Source organism: Filicampus tigris, chromosome 20 (genome assembly GCF_054856515.1).
Source record: "Filicampus tigris isolate MCC_2025a chromosome 20, RoL_Ftig_1.0, whole genome shotgun sequence".
Classification (NCBI taxonomy): Eukaryota; Metazoa; Chordata; class Actinopteri; order Syngnathiformes; family Syngnathidae; genus Filicampus; species Filicampus tigris.
In genome coordinates, this window is record NC_141236.1 from 5,359,343 (window position 1) to 5,375,457 (window position 16,115).

General features: G+C 43.5%; 2 protein-coding genes across 2 annotated transcripts; one reads left to right on the forward strand and one right to left on the reverse strand.

The window, feature by feature from the left end:
- The first annotated feature begins 387 nt into the window (after positions 1-387).
- lft1 (lefty1) lies at positions 388-2,616 on the forward strand. Its single transcript, XM_086019209.1, has 4 exons — positions 388-667; positions 805-1,051; positions 1,148-1,390; positions 2,157-2,616. Exons 1-4 carry the CDS (start codon positions 403-405, stop codon positions 2,479-2,481), a joined length of 1,080 nt encoding a protein of 359 aa, XP_085875335.1. The 5' UTR covers positions 388-402; the 3' UTR covers positions 2,482-2,616.
- A 3,362-nt stretch (positions 2,617-5,978) lies between these two features.
- Positions 5,979-15,533, reverse strand: hnrnpub (heterogeneous nuclear ribonucleoprotein Ub). The gene is made up of 14 exons (XM_086018268.1): positions 14,863-15,533; positions 13,666-13,780; positions 11,286-11,365; positions 10,513-10,652; positions 10,280-10,379; positions 9,750-9,862; positions 9,374-9,637; positions 9,159-9,278; positions 8,558-8,686; positions 8,314-8,482; positions 7,458-7,748; positions 7,112-7,377; positions 6,894-7,025; positions 5,979-6,821 (listed from the first exon to the last, which is right to left on the reverse strand). Exons 1-14 carry the CDS (start codon positions 15,383-15,385, stop codon positions 6,771-6,773), a joined length of 2,493 nt encoding a protein of 830 aa, XP_085874394.1. The 5' UTR covers positions 15,386-15,533; the 3' UTR covers positions 5,979-6,770.
- Between the last annotated feature and the right edge of the window lie 582 nt (positions 15,534-16,115).

Consider the following 16,115-nt stretch of genomic DNA (forward strand, 5'->3'; position numbering starts at 1 on the left):
ATATATATATATATATATATATATATATATATATATATATATATATATATATATATATATATATATATATATATATATATATATGAATCAAAATGAGTTGATTTACCTGTAGACTCCAAAAGACTGACATCAAATGCAACAGAGGAGAGAAATTACGCTCACTCAATGATGGCACTCGAGTCTAATTGTTGCTGTTTGAAGTACGGCCACTTAGATATCCTGTTTAGGATGTGGCCTTGCATTGTCGCACCTTTGTACTGATAAGGCTCCCTGCCCCCATAAGACAAAGTGTGAACGACTGGGAGGGCCGCGACAGTATAAAGGGGCCCACTGTGCATCTCTGGGTTGACTCGTGCTACTGTGCGTCTGCTTATCACACTTTTTTTTTTAAAGACCTTCCTCATGGATTTCCTTCGCGCTTGGGTCCTGTGCACCGTCTTCCTCGGCTTGGCCAATGCTTTTACGCATCAGGATATGAAGGAGGTGCTCCTGCGCAAACTGGGCCTGGATGAGGTTCCAAAGATCCACAAAAGGGATTTGGAGAACTTGGTTGTCCCAGCTCACGTCAGAAACAAGTACTTGTCAATGCTGAAGATGCACCACAGCAGGAGACGCCGATCTCTGCCAAGCCTGGCCGGCATTTTGAGAGGAATTCCCGGCAATGCTGGTAAGAATTTGTCATTAAAAAAAAAAAAATCAATTAATTTTAAGTGCGAAAGTGCGGTGCGTAATTTACGCATGAATCTCAATTACCCGCAATTCCTCAATGCTTGATGTTAATAACTGTTTTATTTTTTATGGTAGACATTTCCGGTGAATATGTCTACTCTGACACCACTCGGCATCGAATGATGTTCGACATGAAGGCAATGATTCCGGATAACAGCGAGGTGACCATGGCCGAGCTCAAACTCTACCAGAGAGCTTCGTACCACAAGCGCCTCGCGGTGGAGAGAAAGAACCACCGGCCCGTCAGCAACGCCCGAGTCAGCATCTACTGGGTCGAGGAGCTGCCGAACGGATCCAACCGCACCTCGCTCGTGGACTCACGGTTAGATGTTAAATCCAGTCTGCGCTTTTGTTCGTTATCTAATTAAATGTCAAATGGGGTCAGGAAATCTAATTAACGATCGCCTCGCGTTCACAGGTTGATCCCCATTCACGAAACCGGTTGGAAGAGCTTTGATGTGACCCAGGCCGTGCATTATTGGTCGAAGACTCAACAGCAGAAGACGCCCATGCACCTGGAGGTGTGGATCGAGGGCGAGAGACCTGGCAGTTATGCGGCGGAGGTGGCGAAAAGTGTGCGCTTTACCACCCAGGAGCAGACGGACAACACCTTGGGCAAACCCGAGCTCGTCCTCTACACACTCAACCTCGAAGAGTACGGGTAAGGGCGCCAGCTTTTGATATACAGGATATTGTGGCGATGTGACAATTAGCCCACGAACCCCCAGCAACCCCCCCCCCCCCGCCCCTCTTTTTTTTTTGTATTGGGAGGGGTGTTTACCTGTCACCTTTTGGACCCCTTGCATAGGAACAAAGGGTGTCAGTAGTCATGTTCAAGTTGAATTAGTGTAAATCAACAAGCAATGACAAGGTCATTACACGGAAAACGTTCACACAAGACTTTTTTTTTTTAGGTTACGAACAGCGCGCAAAGAACTAGTTTGCACAGCGGAGTAAGAATACGTCGTTAAGTGTACTTACCGTTTTTCGTTAGATTGCGTTATAGTTTTTACAATTGAATGGTTTTAATAAACTATTTACGGTAATTATGATGTTTCGGGAGAACAAACGGCGTGCAATGAGCTAATAAGAATAGTTACCACCACTCAATATTTACCATTATAATCGCTTAATATTCATGGGCTTGAAATGTTTTAATACAAATATTTACTAACAGTATTAGTATATCATCTAGATATTTACTATGATATTGTCTGACTTGCACACAAATTTTGGTCATGTGACTGACGATGTGACGATGTTCATTTATTTGTTTTGAGCACCTCAACAGAAAAAAATCAACAGGGGCGTAGTTAACAAACTCCTGGCCCATTTGAGGCACCCAACAAACAAAATTCAAAGAAAAGTCAATCAAGAGAAACAGCGGTCATCTAACTATAGCCTACCTCTTATCTTTTGTATTGCAGCTCTCGCGGAGACTGTGATGTCAACCAGAGTAAGGGCACATGTTGCAGGGAGCAGTACTTCGTCGACTTCCGCGCCCTCACATGGACGCAGTACTGGATCATCGAGCCGGCGGGGTACCAGGCCTTCAGGTGCACCGGAGGCTGCAGGCAGCCCAAGCGTAACTACGGCTTCGGGGAGAGGAGGTGCACGGTGTCTGAGAGCGCCCCCTTGCCCATCATGTACCTGGTGAAGAAGGGTGACTACACTGAGATTGAAGTGGCGGAGTTTCCCAACATGATCGTGGAGAGGTGCGCGTGCACCATGGACAATGTCTCCATAGTGTGAAGACAACCTCATGGAAACAGCGATAATAGTCTTACAGTATATGGGAATAATATAACACTGCTTCGTGGCATATTTAAAGAGTTATAACAAGTACTTCCTATTTAAACGGACAATCACACGGGAGTTACCACGCACTCCTCCAAAGAGCACTTTTTTTTATATATATTTTGTACAGTTTGAAATCATTTTTTTAGTTTGAATTTGCATGCAGTCATTCAAATTCTGGCTCACGTGTACATACAATAGGAATGAATTTATGTTTGGTAAAATAAACTATTTTGTTTCACGAAAATGTCTTGACCACATATGTGGCATCCTTGTGTCCTTAATTCATTAACCTGAGATATTTTGGAATGTGAGAGAAATCCGGAGTACCTGCACGCAAGACCTCCACACAGGAAGGAAGGCCAGAGCAGAAATTGAAACCCAGAATCTCAGAATTGTGAGGCAGACATGAAAAAAACGTTTTGTTAACTCAAAAAAAAACAAAAAAACCCCACACCAAAAACATTTAAAGGCAAAGTCAACACTACATTTTCTTTACAAGAATATGTATGCAAGCCCACTAGTCGAAACATGGCATTCTGATTATTAACGCGTTTGTGGAATATGAGTCAGGGGGCGGCCATTTTGCCACTTGCTGCACTGAAAATTACCAATTGTGGCTCAGCTTCAGAAAACAGGTGAGCCGTGATTGGTCGTTACCTGATCCCTGAGCAATTGTGATGTCATTTTGAGTTGACAAAAGTGACAAAATGGCCACCCCCTGAGATGGCTAAAGTGGATTTTGCTGCTTAACTCATATTCCACAAACGCAATATTAATCAGAATGCCATGTTTAGACTAGTGAATGCGCATAGAACATATTATTGCAAATAACTTTGGGGGGCTTACTTCATCTTTGAAAAATTATTGAAAAATATACTGGGGAAAAAAAATCTACGAATAAGTGAATACGCGGATGCCGAATTGCGAGTAATGCAGGTGGGTGCTGTATTAGAGGAAGCATGTTCATAAGTTCGCACTCCCCAATTTTTGGGGGGGAAATATTACAAAAAATGTGTTTAAAAAAAAAAAAGGTTTGTTTTAAAATTTATTGGGGGCCACTCAGTGGGGGCATGGGCCAGATGCGGCCTACCAGTTGCCCACCATCCTTGTGCGCTCGTCCACTGCTACTATCTTCCCGATTCAGATTCATGATGACATTCAAATGCAATTACATACAGTCGCCTGGACAACGCTTCTTGTAACGCTTTATTTACAGTGGGGACAAGCTACACGGCCACATAGGGAGAAACATGCAGGCTATTCACATGAACCGAGAGTGGGGGTCCTCGTGAGCTGATGTCAGGCTTAGACAGGGCCAAACATACCTAATACATTGTTTGCTGTCTGAGTAGGGGGTCTTGTCATTCCCTAATATGCTGCTGGCGGAGGTAAACAAAGCTGAGAGGCCACCAACAGAAGACGAGGACCAGTCTGTCTGTCTGCAAAGGAAGTGGATTCACCCCTCTAGCAACGGTGGGAGGTCAAAAGAGGAAAGCAGCCGGTGCTGGGAATGTTGCTTGAACATCTAAATTTGAATATACACGCGGGAAAAATGCTAGGTACAACTGCAAAACCTAAGACCCCACCAAAAAAGAGATTTATGTGTTTCGCCTTTCAGAGTGTGGTTGAAGTTCGCAGAGGTGTAGGACAGTATTCAGCGGCGTATTTCGTCACTTGATGGCCCAGGGCAAACCCAGACATGCGATTATTAAAGTGTGTGTGTGTTCGTGATAGTAAGAGAACGCGGTCAAGGTTCGACAAAAGAGCTGCGCTGGCAATACTAAGCAAGTATTAGCACTATATTCATATATATAGGGTACAGAAAGGTGTTTGTATCTCCTCTCAAATTGATAGTCATAAAGGAATCTGAAATATACATTATAGTTTGTCCACTACCGTGCAAATACGCCCTCTAGAGGCTGTAATTGACACTCGATTGCTAGGTGAAGTTGCAGTAGATTGCTATTTGTTTTATGTGGGAATTTAAATTTGAAAAACGACAATAACTGTCATCGTGGGACTATGAATAAGGCACAGTGACAAACATTAAATTACACAACGGTATTTAACTTTAATAGAATCGAGGCATTAAAAAAATCTGTTAGGATACAAAAGACAAGCTGTAGCATGGTTGGTTTAATACAGGACCTGATATACAACCTGCAACAAAAGGAATAAAAATATAGCGTCTTTTGAAACCAAAATTCTGCTCACAAAAAAAAGGGTGGAAAAGCAGTACTGGGGCAAACTAACACGTCATCACAAAACAAACACTTTTTAGGAGTATTTACATGCTTGTTTAACATCCCTTTGGGTAAAACAAAAAGATATTTAGTCTGCGGGGACTCTGAAATGACGAGGAAGGAACCAGGGTGTTAATGTTATGCCATGGAGAAAGAAATAATAGCCGGGACAGAAATGGCTTGCTCATCTAAGATTTGAAATGCACACTGTGTAGCCCTTGTTTGCTGGTGATTGATGTGCTACCTGATGTGCACTCAGCTATTGCCTCTGCTATACCATCGACATGCATTTATGAGCACAGCCAAAAATCAAAATTAGGAGGAGAAATACTCCTTTTGATTTGAAAGTGTTGGCTACGTTTTCAGTTGCACTTCAATCAGCTTGATAGCCATATTACTGGCACACTTGTGGACTCGGCGGAGTGGTCACATTTGCTCAGGCTGGACGCATTAAAACGCTGGCCTGCCATGAGATTATTCAAATAAATGCGAAAAGGAACTCATAAAAGGCAAAACAACACAGTTAATGGCGACGTTTACATGGACACATTGTGATCCGATTAGGATTTACGCAGCACATTGCCACATTTTTCTCACATTCGATCGTAACAAATCATTTTTGACATGAGCAGATTGACCAAATATACCGGAAATAGAAGCCGTAGCGACTTCCGTGTCAACAAAACATCGCCCCGCCCATTTGTACTTCAAACAGTTAGCGTTATTTCGCATATTTTTTCCCGTTGGTGCTGTTACGGTGCGTTAACACTTCTTAATGGAGCTGTAAATGTCCCAGTTCAGTCTTTCGTTCGCCCTGTTTCTACTAGCTTCCAGGAATAACAAACGTGTATGACGTCACAAACATGCACGGCAAAGTCGGCCTGTTACGAAATACGTATTTTCATGCGCGTCGATCAGCTAACAATCGACAAACTACGTTTCCTGTTCGGAATAAAATCTTAATCGGGTTACAATATTCCAAACCGAGTATGTACATGAAGCATTTTTATTCTATTACCAGGATTTTAATCTGAATAAATGTCCATGTAAACGTAGCCAAATTGTTCATTCAGATTCAAATAGCGGAACTATTCAGTGCACATCACAACAGGCGAGATCATAGAACACCAACGCGGGCCGATGACTCTCCAAATAGGCTAATCAAAGGTCTTTTACACCTTTGAACATAAACTATAAACCAGGAGAAAACAAGCAAACAAATTGTGTTTATTGGAGGTCTACAAAGTTGGTTTACAGTTTTCGAAGGTGGGAACAAAAGACTGAAACTGGAATTTATCTGCGGCTTCGCGTTAACTGCACAGTGGACACTAACAATATTCTTCAGAAGCCACAATGAGAATATGAATTCTTTTAACTACACAAAATTAATATTTACAGTTAAGAATAAAACAAAAATGAAGAAAATGGGAAAAAAAACAACTAAAAATGCACATCCCTGGGGAAAAAAAAAGTCTCTGGTTTTTGATATTACAAACTTTTTTCTTTTTTAAAAGCATGTCTTAAAAGTGGTGCAAAGCAAATGAAATATACAACAAAAGATAAAAAGAAAACCAAATTAATGTTGTACATGCGTCTCTCGATCTTCAGAGAACGTCGATCTCGCGCTGGCTGGTCTCCCGCTGGAGTGGAATGTTGACCACATTGCTTGTCTTAAACCTGTAGCCCACTGAGTGGCCAACGTTTATGAGGATAGCGGATGTTGTTTTTTTCGCGTCAGGGTTCGTGAAAGGTTGCCAAGATGTTAGCTAAAAGTTTTGATGATCCCTCTAAAAACTGTTGGTGAACATATGCCACCTTGAAAGAACCCTGACGAGAAATCAACATTCGCTACCATCGCAAACTTTTGCTCCTCAGTGGGATACGGCCTTTAGATTCTTAAAAGCAGGTTCTATGAAAAATGGCGTTGATGGAGGAGGGATGATGGTCCGTGGCTAGAGTAGTTTTAAGTGTGGCCACTAGTCCATTACAACAAGTGTCTTAGTAATAGCTGGGCTGATACTGCTGGTTCCATGGCTTCTGATTCCAGAACTGCACAACGAGACTTGTTTAGACACAAGAGATAGCAATGCTTCAACAGCAGAGAAAGACAAAAGCACTGACCCCTTGTTGCCAGCTCTGGTTGAAGGCCTGGGCCTTGTCCATGCCGTTCCTGTTGCTATAACCGCCACTATTCCTGCTGAAATTGCCGTTCTTGTTGCCAAAGTTGCCTCGGCCGCCGCCTCTCTGCTGAAACTGCAAAGCACGCCGAAAAAAACAAACAAAAGGTGAACAAGCGTTCCTGAACGTTCACAAGACTCTGCTAACGGCCATCCACCAACCTGGTTGTGATGTCCTCTATTTCCGCCACGACTCATGCCGCCGCCTCTGCTCATGTTCCCTCTGCTCATTGGGCCGCCTCTATTCATGTGTCCGCCTCTGGGGCCCATGTTGCCCCTCATCGCTCCGCCTCTGGGGGATCCGCCCATGCTGGGCATGTGACCGCCACTGCGGTTGTAGCTGCCGCGGCCGGGGTAGCCGCCTCTGTAAGCCGGGGGTGGCATGTAGCCCCGAGGGGGGCGGTTGAACCCACCGCGAGGGTTGGGGGCTGCCAAGAGAGAAAAGGTCAGCCTGAGGCACGCAGGGAATACTTCATCAACAACCTCAGGTGTCAAACATGCCTCTCACCTCCTCTGAAGTTGCCTCGGTTCTGGAAGCCCGCACGGCCTCCGCCGCTGCCACCCCTTTGTACGGGCCCGCTGCTGCGGCCAAACTGGTTCTTTCCTCCGCGACCGCCCCCGCGGGACCCGCCGCCCCGCTTGGGTGTGGTGCTTCCCTGGTTGGGCTTCTTCTCGGCAGGCAGGGCGCTCTTGCTTTCTTCTTTGTACGTTTCTAAAACTTTGGCAGCGTCGTCCCTCGGCAGCTCGGCAAAGAGCACCTCGCTGAAGCTCTCCCCCTCCACGGGCAGAGAATAGAAGGCTGTGACAGACGCACACAGCAACATGCTTAGCAATAAGACAGCAATTACTTGGCAACAAATCCAGAAGGGGGGCAAAAGTATTCACATGTTATTATACTCAAGTACAAGTGCAGATCCTAGAGCCAGAATTAATCGGGACAGCCAATTCAATCGGACAGTATTAGCTACTTTCAAATCCAACGATTTTTCTCCCTGTTGTATTGTATAACAATCAAATGTTCTGCCTGTAATAAATAAATATATGGTGTTAAGCGTTAAGAGACAAAAAAAAAAGTCATTTGCATTCATTTTATATAATCATTTTTCTTAATTCATTGGCCATTAAATCTGTTATATGGTCAAGCTCCAACAAATACTTCTTTGAAAAGACTTGCGTTAAAGACTATAAATGTATATATTTTTTAAACTGATACAACCACGTTTTGATGACTTGAGCACAAAAACAAAACAAAAAAACCCTTTGAGTGGCAAAGTGCAGTACTTTGACTGCACTCAAGTAGATTTGTAACTACATGTACTTTGTCACGTCCCACCAGCAAACGATTGCCTTGCTGCTTCTTTCACCTTTCATCTTGAGAAGAGCATGTTCGGGGACTTCTTTGCCGTCACTCATGACTTTCTTCTGAACCCTTTCCTTGTAATCGTCCTCGGAGGGGAATACCACCACGGCTTTGCGTTGGAAGCCGGCAAACAAGCACATCTTTCTCTTCTGGCCAGGGGCAGACAGGTTAGTCTGGAGGGGAAGAACAAGCCAAGAGTTAACGTTTCTATTCGACGTGACGCGCAGAGCAAAGCTAAGGTGACTTACGTGATCCAGGATGTAGTTCCTTTTCTTACGGGCGGCAATCTCAATGAACTTTCCCAAGAAAAGAGGTGCACGCTGGGAAATGGCAAGCAGTTTGTTGTACTCTTTTGGCTGCCGATTTGGGGTGTTGATCTGTATGACAGGATTCAAGAAGGAACAACGAAATTATAGCAAACTGGGCTTATCCATTTGCTTACACTTCCTACAGCGATACTAAAACAGGGTTAAAGCAAAAAAAAATAATAATAATAATTTGATTGAAAAATGTATGCTTAAAATGATTTCGTCCCCTTCCACCTGCCAATCATGCATATTGTGATTGGAAGACATGTTGCAAATATTCACTTAACACTTCCCACGACACCTACAAAATAAAAGTGCCTATATTTTCCAGCGGGCAGGACAGCTTTATTCTGACGAGGTGCAACAACGACAGTGCAGATGTGTGCTTGACATTTTTTGCAAAACGAACGGAACAAATTCACTGACAAAGCGTTGCACGCCCGTTTTTTCTTAAACTTTTCCAAATGGTGGAATTTCATTTTAGCGACGGAGGCCTTTAAGTCCTGCAACTATGACAGAGTATGCGTGTGCCACAACTGACCATCATCTTTTCCACGATTGTGTCACTTCCCAGGATGTAGTACTTCCCAGGATTCTCCTTGACATGGTTCTTCACCCACGTGGTCTTGCCCGCACCTGGCAAGCCAACCATCACTATGATCTACAACACGCAACAGTGGAGAGAGAGAGAGAGAGGTTAACATACACAGCAATGACAACGCCGGACTGTATTCCTCACGACGTTGAGCAGCCTACCTCACAGTCGGCCTTAGTCTGGGGCGCGCGGGGCCCGCGGACGCGCTCGTCGATAGGAACCTGCTGCATGAAGGTGTACTCAGAGGGCACAGGGAAGTACGGGGTCTCCATTTGGCCGAAGTTGAACTCCACGGCGCAATTGTGGCACATGACATGAGGGAAAAGATGCTGGCCGTTCAGCTCGTCTTTGCTCACACGAAACGCTTCGGCTGGCTCCCCACCGTTCTTGGAGTAGGACAGAACCAGCTCGTCTCCGTCGAAATCCTGAACAAAGAAATAAAGATAATCTGAGATGAAGGGATTGTATATTTAAATACATTCTCATCAAATATGACCATCTAATGAGATCAATTATATTTAAAAAAAAAGATCTTACAGTGAGACAGCAGATGACGTCATTCTCATCAAAAGTTTCACCAAAGTCCTCCATCACAAAGTTTGTAGTCTTCTTCCCCTTCCCCGAGTACGCGTATGAATGGCTGCCTTCGCCTAAATCGTAACACGAAGAGTACACACCTTTTAAAGGTCAAACACGGCTGCGTGAACAAGTCAATGGAGTTCATGACACTGTGTGGCTCCACATCCATGCAGACCAACTAGAAGTCCGACTGTTCTGTTAAAACAGTTCAGTAAAAGGGACTCTAGAAAAGATTCATGAATTGTTTTGCACTGGCTGTTTAAAGAATCAACCATAGTAAGCTTACGCCGACCTAAAGTGATTGTACTGGTCACTCTGGCCTTCATCACACCTAAGTCCGAAAAGTACGACAACCAAACCATGCCTCACAAAAACAGGATACAACACTTCCTGATTCGCTTATCTAGGTGCAACATATAACAACATTGCTGGCGCATAACAAGCCTGACACAAAATACTGAGGGCGAAGCTAGAACGAGGGAACCCACCGAGTAGCAGTGATGAAGCGGACGACGACCAGCCGACCTGCACATCGTGGATTTCCATGTTCTTACTAGAAATGTGCTTCACTGGAATCTTTTCTGTGATCTGTCAGGCACACAGGAACAAGCTGATTACATATATTCATACATACCCATTTTTGAACGGGACTAAAATGGAAATGTCCGGGAAGTTTGGACAAAATAAATCCAGACTAAAGCGCTTCTCATCATTGCAGTACCTTCACTTCAAAGCAGACTTTGCCTTTGTTCACACCATATGTGGCCTTGCCTCCGGACCAGAGGTAAGCAAAACTCTCCATTGTGAGCGACGAGGCACTGTAGCGGTCTCGCGACACCTTAAAATGCAGGTCGCAGTTGTCTGAAAGGAAAAAGACCACACACGTTAACGGCTGTATTCAATATAAAATAGCTTCATTAGCTAATTAATGGTTAGATCGTGGTTTTGGGAGGCCATTACAAAGTAAAATAAATAACTAATCACAAGATGGAGCAAGTCTAATTAAATACATTGTTTAGTTACTGCATGTTCTTACCTTTACTCATTTTGTTTTTTTAAAAAGTGTATATTAACGATCATTTGTAGGAACCCTGACGGCAATTCAAAGTTTCATTATGTGGTAGGGTGGATTTATTCTAGTACAGACTCACGTTTATATTCTATTTAGTTGCCAAACACTTTGAAATATTTTCTTTGAAAAATGTACCCCACCTAAAGTACAACAGTAAATTGTCAACTGGAATATTAAACCTATTGGACAGTCAACAGTCTATTGGAGGACTTTATCATTATCAGGCCTTGGCAGCGGCCTGTGCTTCGGCTGAGTGCTCCTCATCGATTTAGAAGCTACACATCTTCCAGACATCCAACAATGAACTCTTGGGTACCATTTGCTTTTGTTGCGACTCCTGGCTTGTGCACGAACTGCGCCAGACGAAAGTAACAAAAGACTAATTCCACCGTTGCAGTCATTTATCTTATTAGATGACTTACAGTTGTCCAGGCAGACTTTGGTGTCATCAAACTCTTCATCCTCTTCCTCCAAGGGGGGCACAGGTGACTTAAATGAGGCCCTGGAGGGGGTGGGGGGGAAAAAAAGACCATACATATTCAATTGGATGATGAAGGTCATTTGAACTGCATGGGCACCACTTGCTGAAAAGTGGAGGGGGGAAGGGGGGGTTTACATTAGCAAGCCTCTACCCGCCGTGGGCAGTAGTATATATTGTGATCCTGGACAGACACTTACCTTGCAGCATCCAGTGAAATCTAAACGTAAGAAAGACAACAGCACCGCCACAAACCTTACAAGTAAATCTATATAGAGAGACGCAAGGACTTGAATGACTTTCTATTTAGTGTTGTTGCATTGCGTAGGAAATGGCTTGACAAAGTGTATTACACGTTGTCACAATGGAACCTCCAACGGCAAAATGGCCCACAAATACTTGTATGTTTTACCAACGTTTTCTGCATCAACATTCAGTTACATGAGACTTCCGCTCGGCGAGTATCTGAAGGATTAACACCACGTGTTTTGGTTGACAACAAAAAGAAAAGCACTGACGATAAACAGAACTGGAAATATCAAACAGTAGCATCTGAAATAGGGTTTGTCTGCATTGTAAAATATGAGCAATTCAATCAACCGATTGCATAAAAACCTTTACTAAGCATGCCGTGTTGAACACACTTGTACAGACTGAATAGTTCGTGTTGCTTGCTGAAAACCATAAAGAGCATCAACACGAATAAAACAACAGTGACAGTTATCGCTTTGCTGGCGCCTCCACGTTCCATCTCTATTATGTCTGTCGGTCACCTTCGTAGGGCAAGTAAGTAGTATTTACTTCTTCGTATTTGTAGTGTATATCAAATAGACTCCATGTTCACAGCACTTTGGTGTAACGTGTCGTGTGAACTTCCAGTCGGCATGTTAAGGCATTAGTGACAACAGGGGGAAACATGCTTCAACTCAAAACTGAGTTGATGCTTAAGCACTAGCAGTGAGCATTTGAATATACCTAACACAAGCCCAGGTTATGACATATTTAACGACTAGTTATTTTTCAGTAAGACCCATTTTTCAGTTGGACAATGGAAACTGTTATGCCTCCTGACCTTTCCACCAGAAATGCTTCATGCGCTGCTGTGCATAAGGTCCATTAGGAATTACCCATCCATCCAAGATAAATGTTTAAATTACTTAAAACATTTTTTTTAATTTGGAGGTTCCACTGTAATTGAATAAAGTATGTCAAGCAATACAGGCTACAGTAACTTACCAAATCTGTAGCACAAGATCGGGTCCCTAAATCACAGGAGGGTTCTAAAAAACATGCTCATGTGATAGTACTGCTCCTTAAAAGATGACGCTATACTGGGGAAAACTAATAAGCCATGGAAAACCTCTTCAGCTCAATAATAATAATAATAATAATAATAATAATATCATATAGTGACAGCCACTCAAAAATGTCCAAGCAAGGCCGTGTGCTAGATCCAATCATCCTAATGGAGCAGTGTATAATTTTGGTCATCCAGGTGAAAAATAGAACTCTTTAATATGCTCAGAGGTCTGTCAGAGGCCAATGATGTAATTACTACCTTAATATATAACTCATTTGGTTTTGTGCCATTAAAAAGTTAACGCAATGAAAACACTGATCACGAAGAAGGTATATGTGTACAGACCAGGCATACCATGCATAATGTCATCAGCACAGGGGGGAATAAAAAAAATTTAAAAAAATCTTGTAACACGCCAGCCAACTCACACCATGATATCGCGCGCACACACACACACGACATGATCCATGAGACAGAAACACAGAAATAGAATCTCGACATCATACAAAGAGTGGGGGACAATGAAAATTATTTACAATTGCGAGGGAAACGATGGACGATCAAGAGCGAGTTCCTTTGTGGACGTTCAGACTTTTACAATGTGCCTGCCCTCCTTTCTCAGCTACCACCCCGTTCAGGCCCTCCCCTCCATTGAATGAACTGTGTACATCTGCTACATTCCTCTGGGTTCTTGGTGAGCAGCCTTGAATCACCTTGAGGACACAACTGGCTTAGCAAAATGTTAAGCGTTAAGAGGAGCAGATTTAAAGCTGACTTTAGAGATTCACTCCTTCTACTAAATTGCAGAGCATTTTAAAACAATGTAATAAGATAAATAATGGTAAGGTTCTCTGAGCAGTCAGGGATAGCCCTCAAAACATGTGAGAAAGTGGTTATATCTTTATAAAATGTTCTTGAAAGGCTAGCTAAGTATATGTGCATCGGCACTTAAAGCCAATACAAAACAAAGCTATGATGGCACTTCAGGGATGCTGAAGGCCATTTTGCTCTGTCCCATCCTTACCAGCTGTATTTGTTCTCTTCAATAAATTCAAAGTAGCCCCTTCCATGTTCCTCCCGGCGTCTCTTAACACCCTTCTTATTCTTCTGATCAGCATTCGTGTCTTTGTCCGCATCCCCTTTGAAAATAGAACAAAGATATATAATGAGGTGCTCCTTTGAGAGAGGTCGGACTGGCAGTGGGCTTCTGGCCCACAAAGCCCGTTCAGTCAGTTACATAGTCGACCATCAAAAGCTAAAGAACTGGAAACACCTCATATTATTACACAATAGTACAATCATGAGAATACAAATGTGATGACCAGAGTCTAATTACAATACAAGCTGGTCCAAAATGCACATTTAAGAGCAGAGGTGGTGGGGCTGGGAAAACAATTTTGTGTATTATAATGAGAACAATAACCCTACAGATGGTATAAAATACAGTTAATGTGGGACAAGTACACTGTATTCTTGAGGTAATGCACCATGCAAGGAAATGTGAGCCTGCTAACTGCCCTGACACCCCCAGTCCCTCTATAGCTTCGGCAGAGTTAAAATGGCGGCTTAGAGCTGTAAAATTCACATTTTAAAACGCTAATTCGTCGAACCCCGGATAACGTAACGTTGACTAAACGTACTTTACAGCACTTATTCGTTTTTCCCAACACATTTTACAGTTAGGTAGCTTAACTCGTCCATGCGTTTGAAGAAATTTTATACCCCGAAAGCGTCGGCAGTTATGAAAGAGCGATTGCTAAAATGCTACAGCTAAAGTATCAAAAATAGTCATTCAGAAATGGTAGGCCGTCAAATTCGCAACTCCTACAGCAGAAACCAATTTAGTCGCCCGCCGGCTAATGAGCTCTCCCAAACAAAGAAAACGACGCTAGCGAGCGAGCTAACAAGCAAGGTAATCGACCAGACCGCCTATTCAACCATTTCGTGCACACGTTTTACGCAGCTAACGACTATTCGTTTCACTTTAAAAAGGGAATTTAACGGTATCAAATGATGTTTACGCCAATTGTGTTAACGTTCGTGGTCGCAAAATTGCGTCACTGTGAAGCTAACGCCTAGCCCAGTTAAGGTCACGCCGTCGAGCTAATAAACATGGACGCTCTGATATGCTGCGTTCAGTTCCAACCAGCTCTCCGCCGCGGTGGGTTACAGCAGAGGAGAGAAAACAAAACTCTCCACGAGATCAATTCAGGAGACTCACCCTCAGCTGCCTGTTCCTCTGGCTCACCGTCGTCTTCGTCTATTTTCTCCATGTCGTCCACGTCTGGCTTCAGCATGGGATCCATCTCGTCGTCGTCGTCGTCTTCCCCGTCTCCCATCTCTTCGTCCTCGCCAGCAGCAGCCGCAGTAGTTGGTGTAGTAGTAGTAGCAGCTGCAGCAGCAGTAGTAGTAGTAGTAGTAGTGGTGGTGGTAGCAGCAGCAGCAGCGTCGTCGTCGTCGCCTGCTCCGTTTTGTTCTACCTCGGCTTCTTGCTCGTTAGCCTCCATGCTTTCAACTACCGGACCCTCTCCCTCTTCTTCTTCCCCCATGCACTCCGGTTCGGCGGCCTGTTCTAACTCCTCATCCTCGTCAGCCGCTTCATCGCAGGCCGCGGCCTCCTCATCCAAGGCGGTCTGTAGGCGATCCATCAGCTCGGCCTTCAGTCCCTTGTCGGAGAGGCGACGCTTTTTCAGCTCGTCCTTAAGTTCGTTTACTTTCAGCTTTTTGACGTTGATCGAACTCATCGTGAACGCTTTAGATGCCGCAAATATTTTTCAATTTAAACGAAGAAATAAATAACCGTACGTCCTTTGTTTTAGCTTGATGCGAAACTGCGCCAAAATTCTGGCCGACTGGTAAGTAGCGTGTGAGCTGAGGGGGTGGGGTGACGTCATTACCGTAATGGCAAGAGCGCGGCGCATCTTAAATTACGTAGCGCCATCTATTGCCTTCACCCAACACACCACCTGCAAAGACTACAAAAACAACAATTAGCACCTACGTTTAAGGCATGCAACCCATTTCATTAGGTACATTGGTACAACCAAATGAAATTCAATAAAACAGTTGTGTAAAATAAGAATCTACAAATAATTAAATTACAGTGGTGCCTTGAATACGATTATCATTCTGCAATCACGCTCCGAAATTCAAGCACTCGTATTTCAAATCATGTTTTCCCACTGAAATGAATGGAACACCCCTCCCAATGACATGATTTATTAAACTGTAGTAGGATAATGGGAAAACGAAGCTTAAAATTTGCTTCATGAACCACTGCAGCAAATTAATATTTAGTATTTTAACTCCTCTAGCTGGCACTCTCTTTTCAACATTGGACTATGAGTACACTGAGCTGCCATTTCTTAAACCCCTTTATTTAAGTCAACAGTACATGTGTACGTGTACGCACGCCTATGCATACTCGCAACCACCTCTGTAAAGGAGAAGTCATTGTTTCTCATAACATCCACA

What these genes read in the sequence shown, in the direction of transcription:
- lft1 (XM_086019209.1), top strand. Translation starts at nt 403, where the DNA reads ATGGATTTCCTTCGCGCTTGGGTCCTGTGCACCGTCTTCCTCGGCTTG. An exon ending in ACCTCGCTCGTGGACTCACG is followed by an intron (nt 1,052 to 1,147) that starts GTTAGATGTTAA and finishes TCGCGTTCACAG; the next exon opens with GTTGATCCCCATTCACGAAA. An exon ending in CTCAACCTCGAAGAGTACGG is followed by an intron (nt 1,391 to 2,156) that starts GTAAGGGCGCCA and finishes TTTGTATTGCAG; the next exon opens with CTCTCGCGGAGACTGTGATG.
- hnrnpub (XM_086018268.1), bottom strand. Translation starts at nt 15,385, where the DNA reads ATGAGTTCGATCAACGTCAAAAAGCTGAAAGTAAACGAACTTAAGGAC. An exon ending in AGAGGAACAGGCAGCTGAGG is followed by an intron (nt 13,781 to 14,862) that starts GTGAGTCTCCTG and finishes CTATTTTCAAAG; the next exon opens with GGGATGCGGACAAAGACACG. An exon ending in CAAAGTCTGCCTGGACAACT is followed by an intron (nt 10,653 to 11,285) that starts GTAAGTCATCTA and finishes TTTTCCTTTCAG; the next exon opens with ACAACTGCGACCTGCATTTT.